Source organism: Phragmites australis, chromosome 3 (assembly GCF_958298935.1).
Source record: "Phragmites australis chromosome 3, lpPhrAust1.1, whole genome shotgun sequence".
Lineage (NCBI taxonomy): Eukaryota > Viridiplantae > Streptophyta > Magnoliopsida > Poales > Poaceae > Phragmites > Phragmites australis.
Window position 1 is genome coordinate 13,642,434 of NC_084923.1, and position 14,229 is coordinate 13,656,662.

General features: G+C 48.0%; 5 protein-coding genes and 1 non-coding gene across 6 annotated transcripts; 1 reads left to right on the forward strand and 5 right to left on the reverse strand.

The window, feature by feature from the left end:
* Positions 1–393: 393 nt before the first annotated feature.
* Positions 394–2,716, reverse strand: LOC133912286 (gamma-interferon-responsive lysosomal thiol protein-like). The gene is made up of 5 exons (XM_062354949.1): positions 1,827–2,716; positions 1,516–1,581; positions 1,069–1,209; positions 883–975; positions 394–750 (listed from the first exon to the last, which is right to left on the reverse strand). Exons 1-5 carry the CDS (start codon positions 2,352–2,354, stop codon positions 538–540), a joined length of 1,041 nt encoding a protein of 346 aa, XP_062210933.1. The 5' UTR covers positions 2,355–2,716; the 3' UTR covers positions 394–537.
* A 2,460-nt stretch (positions 2,717–5,176) lies between these two features.
* LOC133910511 (gamma-interferon-responsive lysosomal thiol protein-like) lies at positions 5,177–5,661 on the reverse strand. The gene is made up of 2 exons (XM_062352884.1): positions 5,419–5,661; positions 5,177–5,287 (listed from the first exon to the last, which is right to left on the reverse strand). The coding sequence occupies exons 1-2, from the start codon at positions 5,659–5,661 to the stop codon at positions 5,177–5,179; spliced, it is 354 nt and encodes a 117-aa protein (XP_062208868.1).
* Positions 5,662–6,693: 1,032 nt separating this feature from the next.
* On the reverse strand, positions 6,694–8,590 carry LOC133912287 (myb-related protein Zm38-like). Its single transcript, XM_062354950.1, has 3 exons — positions 8,458–8,590; positions 8,237–8,366; positions 6,694–7,457 (listed from the first exon to the last, which is right to left on the reverse strand). The coding sequence occupies exons 1-3, from the start codon at positions 8,588–8,590 to the stop codon at positions 6,803–6,805; spliced, it is 918 nt and encodes a 305-aa protein (XP_062210934.1). The 3' UTR covers positions 6,694–6,802.
* A 798-nt stretch (positions 8,591–9,388) lies between these two features.
* Positions 9,389–9,460, reverse strand: TRNAM-CAU (transfer RNA methionine (anticodon CAU)). The gene has a single exon. It is a non-coding gene; the product is annotated as a tRNA-Met (tRNA).
* A 210-nt stretch (positions 9,461–9,670) lies between these two features.
* On the forward strand, positions 9,671–10,401 carry LOC133910512 (uncharacterized). Its single transcript, XM_062352885.1, has 2 exons — positions 9,671–10,073; positions 10,184–10,401. Exons 1-2 carry the CDS (start codon positions 9,761–9,763, stop codon positions 10,399–10,401), a joined length of 531 nt encoding a protein of 176 aa, XP_062208869.1. The 5' UTR covers positions 9,671–9,760.
* A 1,000-nt stretch (positions 10,402–11,401) lies between these two features.
* On the reverse strand, positions 11,402–14,226 carry LOC133912289 (mitochondrial import inner membrane translocase subunit TIM22-4-like). Its single transcript, XM_062354952.1, has 4 exons — positions 13,845–14,226; positions 12,450–12,640; positions 12,292–12,364; positions 11,402–11,751 (listed from the first exon to the last, which is right to left on the reverse strand). Exons 1-4 carry the CDS (start codon positions 14,005–14,007, stop codon positions 11,666–11,668), a joined length of 513 nt encoding a protein of 170 aa, XP_062210936.1. The 5' UTR covers positions 14,008–14,226; the 3' UTR covers positions 11,402–11,665.
* Positions 14,227–14,229: the final 3 nt, after the last annotated feature.

Genomic DNA, 14,229 nt, shown 5'->3' on the forward strand with positions numbered 1-14,229 from the left:
GGACATAAACAAGCATCTCTGCCATGCCACGGGCATGGCAGTTTTGTACCTTGGTTGACCCAAGGAGTTGAAGAAAATAGTTACCCGAACATATATTTGTAATGAATATGAAATCTACTATAGATACAATATAGAAATTTTAAAAGAATAAGTTGGTCAAATATCAAATAGTTCGTCCAAAAAAAATCTTAAAGACTTACGCTGAAAAAAAAAACACTCAACGACATATAAAGACTCTTTATTTTTTAAACTGGGTGCAAAATTAATCAGTTCTGACTAAAAGATAATGTAAGAAGAAACAAATAGTAACAAGTCTAGCCGTAGTAAAGCATGGAAAGTGCGAACAGCCAGCACATTCGATTCTTACCCTTAAGCAAGCAAGCCAGATCAGACTATAATTAAGCAGGAAGACAGCTTTAGTTTATTATTATTATTACTGTACGATCTACAGCCCCACAATCTGGATTCTGAACAGTGCGATGGAACTGCAACTATGTTCACATGAAGCAAAAGAGCACATCATCATGACATCAGCTATCAATTATCATCGTCCAACAGCACCATCTTACTCTCCCCGCCCTCAACTTGAGCAGTCTGTAGCTTGATATCGCCGTAGTTGTAGCTGACACCGTTGCGTGCCTCCACCGCGTCCTGCTCCTGCGTTCTTGGGGCAACGCCTAGCCCCTCGCAAACCTTTGGAGGACTGCCCTTGTAGGCCTTGCAGATGTAAGCCTCGAGGTTCTCGTAGTCCTAAAACGGAAAAATGTTGGCCACAAGTGACATGCAGAGTTGCAGACTGTGAGCTTCAGAAATGATCTTGAGCAAACAGCTGTGCAAGGTGAAGTCAACCATAAGGGCAAGCGAAATTTGGCTGCCGCTTACCTCTAACAGCGGCTTCCCGTCGACCACCACCCATGGAACGTACCGGTGCGGAGGCTCGAGAGCATCGGTCTGGTTCGCGTACTTGAGCTCGAGCTGGATGGATCAAACAAGATGCAAATCAACACTGCGGTCAGGAGAGAAGTAATGGAGTGGAAGTTGCACGAGACAATGGAGACAGGAACGGACATTGTGGCCGTGCTCACTCTTGTAGCACTCGGTCACGGGCTTTGGGTCAAGTCCCAGCTTTTGGAAGCAGGACTTCCACTCCCTGTACTGGTGCTTCACCACCAGGTCCTCCACGCAGTAGATGAAACCGAAATGCTTGTTCTGCAACCAACAAAAGTCAACAGTAGCAACATACATGAGGTCCCTGCAGACTCCCAAGTGCCAATATTTGGAGCAAAACTGCAGAAATGTGTCAAATTGAAGCTTCCAGCACAGAGTATGACGGTAATGGTGACTTGGTGCTATTTACTTTGTGAGTACAAACTCATAGTTGGCTTTGAAAAATAAGTACAAACTCATAGTGATGAACTGATCACAATACGGTTCACTGTTATATTCCATCGTGAACCCGTTCTTGGTCAACGTACTGTGAGCGAATTGTGATTACATGAGGTGAGGAAGAATTACCAATTCTGGCCAGGCGTCGATGGCGCAGGCTTCCACGGTGTTGAGCAAGCACTCGTACGGGCCATGCTGCAACAAGCCAACAGTTCAACAGCGTTAGGCATTAGTACTCCTACTACAAGAACCACTACGAACAGTAGACGATTCCTAATTCTGTGACAAAGTCAGAGTAGAGGAGAGAAATCAAGAGCTAGCAAGTAGCGAGACCCAAGAGACCAAGCAAACAATCAGAAGTCCGAACGAAAACTACAAACAGCCAAGGCAAGGGAACGGTCGAGGGGAGCTAGTGGATCGGGCGCGGGGCGGGGGCCCACCTGGCAGGAAATCTTGCCGTCGGTAGCCACCCGGGCGTTGCCGTAGGGGACGAGCATGAGGTCAATGGCGCTGAGGAGGCCGTCCTCGAAGACCTTGGCGAGGTAGTTCACCACGAAGCGCGCCGAGTAGGGGCAGAGCGACTCGTAGTACAGCGCCACGCCCACCTTCGTCGATCCGCCCCCCTCATCGCCGGTGGCCGCGGCCGCGGCCGCGGAGGAGGCGAGCAGGAGGAGCGCTGCCGCGAGGGCGAGAGCGAGAGCGCCGAGGCGGGCGGCCATGGGGATCGCTTGGACGCGGAGGGCGCCGCGACGAGGTGGAGGCGTGGAGCTGGAGACTGAAGGGAGGCCCCACGAGGGGATCTCATTTTTGAGAGGATACAAAGAGGACACATTTTTTGTCCACGTACGCGGCAAGACATTAACCACGTAACCAGAGTAGCAAAGGAGGCCCACATCGACCAGCCACGTCGATATGACGGATCCACAAGTAGTGACCGTATGTTTTATTATAAATTTATCATATGACATACTGCAGATTAGGTATAAGTTTTAAATATATGAGATCAAATCTCATATGATTATTTTTCAGAATGAGACTCGTGAATCTCAACGTTAGCTACACTGTCCAACTGAAAGTTTATATGAACCCCAGAAGGGTGTATACCTACAATTATACAAGCACTTAATGATAAAGTTCTTGCTATATGTGCGTACAAGCTGACGTGTTCTGAGTGTTCTCCATGATGTGTATGTAGGCAAGTAAAAAATAATCGAATAGAGCGTGAACCTGGCGCGTAGGAAAGCCTAATGGTACAAACTAGTTGAGGAACATATCCTGAATAGTGGCAATTCTAGAAGCTCAAAAGATGCATTATCCTATAAAAAATGTGGCTATAATGTGCCAGCAATCTTTCCACTTACTACGTGAGGGGCCAGGAACCAGATAAGCTCTCCCCTCGGGGCCTTCCTGGTGGGGCGACATCCCCTTGCTCAATCCTCGCCGGCCACTGCCACCAGTGTCGGTGGTGACGGCCTCCCCTCCCTCCCTCCCCTTCCTTTTTGTTTCAGGTGGCTGCAATGCTTCCTCTAGCACGATGGCCGTAGTTCCGGTCGATAGCGGTCGGGATCCGCTCGAGCGACCTGGATCTGGTCGTTTGCGGTCCTAATCTGCGTGTTACCGTTGTAGATCGATGAGGCCTCCAATCGGGCAGTGTGACTCGACGTTGATGTGTCAGGGCTGGGGTAGGGCACCCCCTGGCTCGTGATTGCTACGACTGGGTGCCTGTACTGCCTCTCTGAGAAGACCTACCACGTGTCGCCGTTGGTGGTGCCACCGCTCTTCGGTCTCGGGCTGGATGAGCCATGCAGCTTCGTCGGGTTCCCGTTCGTGGCATTGTGTGTCGCCTTGCTCCTGTAGGGTGCCGGCAACGAGTTCTCGTGGTTGTAAGCCATGGCTGACATGCAATGGCTGCCCCGGCTCCTGTCCAGTTTGACCATGTTCCCCACCACGCGTGCCTGAGGTCTGTCCCTCGGTAGGCTGCAGTTGTGGCTGGTGTCATGCCACGTGGTTTTTGTCTACACTGTGATATGTGCATGGCGGCTTGGCTGCTCAGTGGCATGGCATCCGGCCTCTCGGTTGATTGGTCTCTTCCCCTTGCCAGTCTTTCCAACTCCTCCTAGTTTTGGCCCATATGGAGACCAGACGCCGGTGGTGGTCTTGTGGTCAGTGCGTGCGCGAGGTCGGCTGCCTCAGTGACTGCTTAGTGGCGTGGGCGGTTTGCGGATGTGTAGTGGGTAGGGTGAGGGGAGTCATGGGCGTAAGCCTACCTCGGTTGTTTGACCGCTACCAACAACGAGGACGCCCTTGGGCGTCATTCTCCTCCCTAGAGGCGGTGTCGTCGTGACTCTCCCTCCCTCCACCCTTGCTAGACTGTTCGGGTGAAAACCCTGTTTGGGCTTTTGGATGGGCGACGGTGGCGTTTCGCATGTCACATCCTTCCTTGGAGGCGTCGCCTTGGAGGTCCATCCCTGAACCGAGGTGCTCGTTGGTCTGGATGCGGCTTTGGTCTCGTCGGATGTTGCTTTCTATCCGGTCGGGCGTCAACGGCATTTGATGTCACCTTTCTGAAGGCATTGCTTCAAGAGGCCCTTGCTCTCTTCATTTATTCCGTCTCCTTGTTCTATAGGTTTACCCCTACGTCCACGAATCACAACAGCTTTTCATTCTTGTTTGGCGCTTCACGATAGTGTTTTGATCCAATGCGCGCTCCTCTGAAACAACACGCTGCCGACTTGTGTGTAACAGAGAGGTGCGGTGTGGGAGCAGGGCTCCGCCGACTGAGTGTGTGGCAGAGAGGTGCGGCGTGGAGCCAGGGTTTCACCGATCGAGTTATGAGGGAGATAGTTGTTTAGCTGATTAGCACGCGAGTTGAGTTGGGTTGGACTTATCTGTTGTCTGGTTGTGCTTTCTAGTGTGGGTGTTGTTAATTTCGGTTTGTGGTTATATTGTCCTCTTGGGATTGCCAAACGTTTTTCCTCTCTAAAATCATGATTTTCTTAAAGTTTTCGGATTCGATTTTCTTTATAAATTAGTTAATTACCTTTTCTCCTTTATATATATGCTATGCTGGAGCTTAGCTCGCCATGATCTTGAAAAAAACACTTACTACAGACTGCAACATGTTGTAATTGTGCAGCCACGACCCAGCAATACGACCACGATTACATGGTGGTTGCGAATCGTGCATAGCCTGTCTCAGTTTACGCAGTTACGTTTGGCGTACATCGTCAATTCATTTCCAGTTATAAATGAGTCGGAGCACTACTTGTCTTAGCGTACAGAAGATGACGACCGTGTCCTCTATCGATAAGTTCAGATATTTCGGGGGCGCAAAAAAGAAAGACAAAGAAAAAAAGAAGTTAGTGGCAAGTATAGGACACGGATCTTGTACAGTTGTTTACTGTGTTTAGTGGTAGAAGCAGTGAAGTTATATAGAGAACTAATTTTATTTCTTCTTTTTTATTTTATATCTCTTTTTTTCTTCTTAAAAAAAATAAAGAGCTATAACTATGAGGCTTGAGCCCCTCCCGTTCTTTCTTTGGATTCATCCCGAACTACGTCTGATTAGAAATCTAAGATTATCTTCAATCATATTATCTTCATTTTGTTTCTTTTCTGATTCTCTTTTCCGTTCTTATTTTCTTTATTTTTTCTCATTTCTAACAACTTTCTTTCGAGAGAAATCGTGAAGGGAAAGAAGAAAGAATCTCGTTCTGGAGGGAATAATCGTGAAGGGAAAGAAGAGAGAAACCGTTGAAGATAGTCCAACATCTTGATCGGACGATGGGAGTTACCCTCTATTGCACAGTGATGCGCTTCCTTTTCGCGACAGAAGATTGATGATGAACGCGCGCACGCTGTGTGGGCGTGACTGTGCCACGCTACCACGACCGCTACCGTGCTTGCAAGCAGCAACCAAATTAAGCAGAAACCAATCAAAGGCAATAGACATCGTTGATTGCAATTGAGCGATTCATCGATAATTCGGAAGAAATCGGAGAATCGCTGCGCCTTGATTTCAATTTCACGTACCTGACATGAGATCTCGTTGTTGGATCCGACGTGGGCGTTGCCGTAGGGGACGAGGCGAAGGTCAACGACGTCGATGAGACCGTCGTCGAAGATGCCCGCGAGGTGGTTCACGATGAAGCGCGAGCAGTACGGGCACAGCGACTCGTAGTAGAGCGCCAGGGAGACCTTCGCCCCTGAGGCCGGAGAGGCGGCGGCCGAGTACAGGAGCACGAGGGCCAGGAGGAGGCCGCCGGAACCAGCCATGCTTTGGTGTTTGCGTGCCAACGAGTTTGTCCCCTTTGCTTGTTTAGTTGTTCTTACTCTGATCTGGTGTGGTGTGTGGCAAGTGGGCTAGTCCGCGTCAAAAATTTGAGAGAAAAAACTCACATGTCACATGTCACATGGGTATGAATATACGGTTTATCCTCGTTCATTCATCTTACATGGAGTAATACTTATTTATTTTTATATATTATATATGATTTTTTCATTTATCTTTTAAACATAAATCTTAATATAAATAAACTATTTTAATAACCCGTCTGTATGACCTTATTAAATTTTCCCTTCCTAAAATTAATGGGATAGATAACTCGTGGAGCTAGAATTTTACGGTGTTTTCGACTGTGTGGTGTTGGGAGTCTTATCTTACAACCGGTATTGACTTGTGTGCTGCCTGGAGACGTGTCAAGTTAGCAGCCAACAAAGTGCTTAATCCCACTGTTCTAGGATGCAGTTCCTCTCGCGTATTGTATCGCTACTGCACATCGGCTGATATGGGGCTCGAGCCTCACATGCCAGCGAAAGTGCAGTATGTTAGAGGATCTCGTTCACTATTTTAAGTTCTAATACATATATAATATATTTGTTGATAGTGAGATATTTATGATAATTTTATTAATTTTTAAATTTTAAATTTTTGATTTTTATAGACGTTGTGTGATTGATTATATATGGTGATATAAGTGTTTATGTAACTCAAGAACTAACACACACAATTTCTTCTAAAATCACACAAACTCAATTCCACCAATGAATCCTCCCCGGTTAATGGTAGCACCGAATAATTGGGATCCAAATCCACGGACAGAAGATTATTCCGTGAGCGATGAACAATAACTTGATACCAAATACTGTAGCAAAAATACTGTAGCAAAAAATGCTTTGCTGTAGCACCAAATCATATCATTCATCTAAAATCTAACGTCCCACGACGGAATAAAATCACCAGACTTCCCTCCAACACGAAGTCAGAGGATCCGTTCCGATTAATTAACCAGAAAAAATGTGAAGCAATTCAGTGAATGCGTAAAAATTAATTAACCAAAGTTCATACTTAAATCGAACAGCGTCCCGTAATTAAACCTAAAAAATAAGCAGCTCCATTTATATAGCTGGTAATTAATCAACAGCCCCAGCCCATCTCCGACGAGGAGGAGGAGCCGGCGTAGTAGGACGGCTCGGCGAGCAGCTCGGCGATGAGCTGGTCCACCCCAGTCTCCTTGTCGCACTCCAGGATCGCGTCGATGAACGCCGCCGCGCCGTCGTCGCCGCCACCGACACCACCACCGCACGCGCGCCCACCACCGCCACCAGTACTACTGCTTCCAGCAGCCTGCGCGCCGCCTCCGCCGGTGGCCGCCACGGCCCCGTGGTGGTGGTACTGGCCAGCAAGAACCTGCTGCGCCTCGGCCGCGGCGGCGTCGTCGTTGGCGAGGAAGTCACTCCACTTGAGCTGCTGGCCGTGGTCCGGCGACGCGCGCGCGTCCGCGTCGATGCGCGCGACGACGACCTGCTGTTGTTGCCGCATGCCGGGCGCGGCGTGGTACGGGGCGTCGTGGAGGAGCGGGAGCGCCGGCGCGGGGAGGCAGGAGGTGGCGTTGGGGGGCGGGGGCGGGCGGATGGCGAGCGCGCCGATGCTGTTCATGAGGTCGGCGATGGGGCGGTGGGTGATGGGGTCGATGCCGCTCTGCCGCAGCTTCTTGCTCAGCTTCGTGTTCCAGTAGTTCTTCACGTCGTTGTCCGTCCGCCCCGGCAGCTGGTTCGCGATCAGAGACCACCTGCACCCCCATTTCGCACACGCATCATCTCCGTGTCAGCAGCAAAGCAAGTAAATTTCAGCTGCAGCTCATGCTACTTTTCCATCGTACTTTCATTTATCTATAAGAGAATCGTAAACTTTAGCAGTAATCGACATAGCATCTGAAGATTTCCCCTGGTAATCAACAGCACTAACACTATGATTGCTTGTGCCTAATTTGCTTTGTTAACAGAAGTGCAGATCAAAGACGATGCGCACATGCATTGTGTATGCTACTCACGGCTCTTCCGCTAACGGTTCAGTGCTCTCCACGATGTAAGATAATGCCATTTTCGTTGTCAGATCACGATCGGATCTGTCACAACGCCAGGGAGCAGTTGATTTTGCACACTAGTCACTTTTCATGCCAAAGATGTCACTGCAGGCTACATCTACCGCCCTGTCATGGTTGTTTCTTGCACCATGCAGTTGCGTATTTGTAAAAAAAGAAACCTTATCAATTCAAAACAACTCAGATCTTCACCTCCGTTTAACCTATCACTAATTTGTAACAGAAACAACAACATTCAGAATGATGAGCATGGAATTGGACCTTTTTCTCTTCGTGAGACCTCATTTTCAACTCTATCTGATATGATAAGATAGATCGACCTTATATACATACGATTGAGAAACCAAATTGTGCTAGGTCCTATCTGAGAGAAGTAACAGGGATATGCGCACGTACGTAGTTGAACACTGAAATGAAACGACCAGACAAGACTAGGCAGAGCAAATGCTGATCGATATGAACAGCACCTGCTTCCAAGCATGGCATGGAGGGTGACGATGAGCTCCTCCTCCTCCTGGGTGAAGTTCTCGTGCTTCAGGTTCGGCCGCAGGTAGTTGGTGTACCTCAGCCTGCAGCTCTTGCCGCACCTCTTCAGCCCTGCACCCCTTCCATCAGCGACAAAATACATGCGAATCACTGGTAGTATTTTGCGAAGCTGTGACATGCGTAATGCGAGTCTGCACATGACCTGCCCTCTGAGGGACGGTGGTCCAGCTGCCGGTGCCATGGGTGGAGGTGAAGGCCAGCAGCTTGGCGTCCTCCTCCGGCGTCCACGGCCCCTTCTTCACGTTCGCCTTGTCGCAGCACGGCAGCCGGCCCATCGGTCGATCCCGCGCCCTCTCAAGAGCTCGCTCCGATGCCTGCGCGATGAGATCACCGCTGCAAAGGTGGTACAAATAGAGAGGCTCCGGTTGAGAAGCGAGCTGCAGGCACGGTAACAGCATGCTGGGGAGGTGGAGGCACGCGACGAAGGCGTGAGCTCCTCCCCCCGATTAAACTAGCGCCGGCGCGGTTAGTGTCAATCGCGCACAAATGATTCTTTTTGGAGTGTTAGATTAGGGGAGGAAAACCAGAAGTTTATGGCACTGGCAGTATAATAGGGCAGCGCGCGTAACTGAATCCCTCCAGCAAATCAACAGCTTAGAGCCCGGGGGGGTGGGGGGGGGGGTTAGCTGGAGGTTGGTATGGGTAATCTATGGAGGGAAGGGGGAGCGGCTTGATCATGGTGGTGTTTAAATTTTTCACAAGTTGGACATGATGGTTTTCACGATATCAGCGCCGCGAAATCGGTTTTGGCCTGGGATCAGGGGATCATATCCCGAGCACTGGCCAAGTGCCCATTGCATCTGGACATAGGAACTTGCGAAAGATGTGATCTGGCAAATTGTAAGATGAGATGAAAGAAGGAGGAAAAAAGACCGGTTCAGTTCATCGTTGCATCTGCTGGATTGACCCGATCGATTACGGTCTAAATTCTTGAAAAAAACGATTTGAACATCAGGTCCTGTCATAAAAATCTGGAAAATGTAGATGATCAACACAATCAAAACATGGCTGGGTCAAAAAAAAGAGTTGCGAGGCGATTCAAAACGAGGAAAGGAAAAAATTATTGGACTTCGTATCAGAGCCAGGTTTCGATCCTGGGACCTGTGGGTTATGGGCCCACCACGCTTCCGCTGCGCCACTCTGATTTTGTTGACGTCGTAATGTCGTTAATAGAAACAATTTAGTTTTCCCCCGCCGTCCACACCGAGTGCGGTCCACCCGACAAAAGCGCAAGCACAAAACGACTTAAAAAAAGAGGCGCAGCGTGGAGGGCAGGCATCCTCGCAGGACGCGTGTAGCACCCGCGTCGCGCGATTATAAATCAGCCGCCTGCGCCCTGCTCTGCTCTCCGGCTGATCTCTGTTCGTAAAACATCTGTGTGCTTGCAGTAGTTTACGCTTAGCGCTGTGCTGGCTGAGAGCTAGCTCTAGTAGTTTCGTTTCCAGATGGAGGATTCGGTGGGCGAGGAAGAGAGGAGGGAACAGGGGGAGACCGTGGCGCAGGCGAAAGCGCATCAAGAAGTAGAAGCAGGTGGTGGCGGCGGCGGCGAGCCAGGTCAGGAGGGCGGGTTCCTGAGCGCCGTGGCGTCCAAGATCGGCACGGTGATGTCCAGAACAAATGGGAGCGGCGGCGAGGTCAATGCGACCGCGGCGTCTAATGGCGAGGAGATGAAGGAGGAGAAGAGAGACAGTAATGGCGGCGCAGGAATCTTCCATAAGCTCCTGTCCAGCTCGCCCCTTGCTTCGTCACAAGCCTTAGGTAAGGACTAAGGACCCGTGCTCGATCTGGTCTCCATTCTCTGCTGCTAAATAAGTCAGGGAAGTTTACATCTTTGTATATCTTTTTGATTGATCGATTGATTCGTGTAGGAGCAATGGAAACACAGGAGGTGAAAGGGGAAGGGAGAGACCAGGACGCGGAAGGCGAGCGAGCCGGGATTATGAGCGATATGGCCTCCAAGATCGGCATGGCCATCTCTGGCGCCAATGGCCATGGGAACCACAGCAGCGAGGACGACGCCAAGATGAGCAATGGAGACGCTGTTGATGGCAGTACGGATGACAAGGAGATGGTGGTGGGATCCTGAGCGCCATGGCTTCCAGGATCGGCATGGCCATGTCTGGCGCCAATGGCAATGAGAACCACAGCAACGGGGACGACGCCAAGACGAGCAATGGCGACGCTCTTGACCACATTAAGGGTGAGGAGAAGGGGGACGAAGCGAATAGTGGGATTCTGAGCGCCATGGCTTCCAAGATCGGCATGGCCATGTCAGGCGCCAATGGCGACGGGAACCATGGCGGCAGCGGGAACGACGCCAAGACTAGCAATGGCGAGGCTGAGGAGAAGGGGGGGGGGGGGGGGTGAAGCGAAAGTGGTGGAATCGTCGAGCAGATCATCTCCAACCTGCTCTCAGGTGATTCCGCTACATGTTCTGATGATTTTGAGTTACGAAAGCTACACTTTGTCAACCTTTCTTCCCATGATGGGCTGAACTGTGACATTTTTTCCCGCTCCGTTTTCGCTGTTACTGCAGATGATCAGGCACCAAATGCCGAAGAGGCTTCACTGGTCATCGCCATTATCGACGACTAGCTCCATGCCCCGTAGACACTTGGACGTCCTTGATCTCAAGCGAAAGCGAGTGTAATTTTAGTTTTTAGATCCCTTCTTCAGTCAGAAAAAATATCCCTCTTGATGTGGATACATGTAAGAGCTAGAGAGTGGTTTCCTTGTGGACAATAGAGAGATGTTGCAAGTGTGGATACATTGTCTATTGGAGGGAAGGATGTTTGCCTATCAGCCATCCGACTGTGAAGTAATGGATACCAGTTGCAGACAAGTCACAACTCACACTTCATGTAGCAGCAAATGGTACGACCGAGGTAATGATACTAAACAAGATCATCGATTCCAATCTCGAACTATATATCTCCCTTGACAGAATGATATCTCCAGTATGATGTCATATTGGCATTTGCCAGATCAAAAACGGAAGGTTAAAAAAAACGCAGTTTTGTGTGGTTCACATTTGCACCAGTGGTAATGTAGAACCGAGGCAACTCATTGCAGACAGATAGCGACAATGATACAGAAAAATGTTGGCTGAAGATTGTGATAATAATATAAGACATATTGGAAGAACGACGCAGCCAAATGTTGGTTCCGGTAGACCTCGTAGGTGCTCCAGTTCTATAATGCTGGGTAAGAAATTGAAAATAGCAAAAATATTAGGTTACAAGATCTCTCAAGACATGTCAATGACTGAATGTTGCAAATAATCAGTTGTTCTGCTAATGCTGCTCGTACTTGCTACAAAACGGCTTCATTTCGAAGTGACAGCACTCATTTCAAGTATGCCGATCAAAGAACTTCTCGATCGCGACTGAGAAGGCAGAAAAACCCACACATCCAACACATATAGCTTTAGGGCCACCTACAAGAATATACCGATTTGGTCAGGAATAAATTTTCATATATAGATCCATCAGGTCAGGTAACTTAGTAATGCTGGAATTCTTCGTAATGGTCATCAACAGTATTGCTGTTATTATTCTTATGGTTTATGGTGGGAAACATGGAACAATTGAGAAAATGTGCTGTTTGCATATCTATTTAGCTAAACAAAAAAACAAATAAAAGAAACAAATACAATTTGAGCTAAGCAGGTATGAAAAATCAAGGGATAAAGACAAAAAAGGAAAGAAATATCTCGCTACCCCCAACTATGATCACAAATGTAGCTTTATATAATATAGACCTATCTGAACTCTGAGGCATGGACAGAGTCAGAGAGTTGGGAATAAAAATGATTCATATGTCAAATATACCCATCCAAAATTGGTTGCACCGTGGGGTTTTTAGTTCAGGGAAATTGTCTTGAAAGTTGAAAGCTTCAGTAAGTCAATACTTGTTAAAAGTTATGTAAATTGTCTTGGGATCTAATTCACAGAAGAGTAATGGCAAAATTATTTACCTTTTACAGCTAAAGTTCCTCCTGTGACACAGCCAGCTACCGCTGTATTGGTGGTGTCATGCTTCGCCCGAGCCTACCAGTACATTAAAATTCAAAGTCAAAATAAGTAGGAAACATGTAGACATATTCATGAATGAGAACAGATACACCATATCTACCTTCTCTATGCAACATTCAGCTGCAGAGAAAATGAGCCCCATGACTGCAAAGGTTTTGGCATTGCTTATGCTTCTCCTGCCCATCTGTTTTGCCGTATATACTATTTGTTGCCTTGCACTCATCTCTTCTGCTGTTATTGGATTGTCCAAAGCTCCAAAGAATAGTCCCATAAGTACACCAAGACCACCTCCTATTGAATGAAAAGGATTCAGAGTTAATACCAGTATTTATAGGATACATCCAACATATACCAAAAAGAAAAGAACACGCACCATTATACACTTGTAACAAGACTTCGTTGAGTATCATTGGTGGGTATCTAGGAGTATCAAAATTTCTGTCTATTGCACTATGCTTCTAGCAACACTGAAGGTTAAAAAAAGAAGGATGTGCACAGTTACATGCAGCCTTTCGATTTTATCGTACTTCAGGCAAATTCTTCGCAACCTACTAGAAAGTTGAAATGTTGTTGAACCACTTCCATGACCAGCAATTCTAAATGACAAAACAACACAAAAAATCACACCCCAACTCTCTTAGTTTACTACAAACAAACATACTCCATTAGCATATACCATTTCAAGGGGATAATAAGGATCTTTGAGCGCCTCCAAGAATTTCCTAACATTTCTGATAGAAAAGCAAAATAGCATTAACAAAATAGAAGTATGACACCCGAATCAGCGCATTATCACACATCATGTTTTCCCTTGCAATTCTTCAAAAAAAAAAAAAACCCTCACTTCTTGCAAAACTAGCTTCCTTTGTTTCGAACTCTTTGGACAGGCAAGTAAATAACTACTCCCTTCGATCCCAAATATCCAATTAGATTTGTCCTAAGTCGAACTTTTTTCGCTTTGACCATCAATAGCAAAAAAATAATCATATAGATTGACATCGTAAGGTTGATGTGACTAGATTCATCATGAAAAATACTATCATAATATATAACTCTTTCTATTTGAAATAATATATTTTATAGATATTATTAGTCAAAGTGCCATATTGGAGACCGTGTCAATGACCTAATGAACTTATATTTGGGATCAGAGGGTGTAACTATCTAACCTATGAACAACCGCCCCCATCTCCTACAGGAAATAAGACCAGAGTTCTCAACATCTCAAGCTCCAATGAATTAACATTTTTTAATTAAAGCATGGCAACTGTTTTTTTGACGAACACTGTTTTTGGTTGACGAACGGTAACTGTTAGCTTCTTCGTAACTAAAACCAATTCATGTAGCCCCAAACTCCCATTATACCCCAGGTAAAAAAAGTACCATAGCTTGTGACCAAATAAAAATTTGCTTGCAAAACTACGGCCATTGGAGACGAGCTACTAAGTTAGAGGAAAATGAGATACAATGCCGGAGCTCAAGAGTAGTTGGTTACCCATGACGCCACTGACGACGCTGCGGACGGCGCAATTGTTCCAGATGTCCTGCCCCTTGATCTCCTCCACCGTCGGCATTCGGATCGGTTCCACCGCCGCCGCCTGGCTCGTCGGCTCGCCCCCGGGGCCGGCACCCGCCGCGGATGGCTCCGGCGAGGCCATCTCTCACAATCCGGTCCCCCTTCCTCTCCTATCCGCGGAGCTAGCAGCGGACCAGGCGCGCCGCAGCGCACGGAGCTTGCGGAAGGTTTCGCGAGGCGGGTGGGCAGAGAGGGAGCCGGCTAGTGCAGTGTCCCCTGGCGGCTGACGTTTCTTACCTCCCCACACCAAGAAGAGGAGAGCGGCGGCGGGCAGCAAGGGAGGGAATCAGGGAAGCGGAGGAAA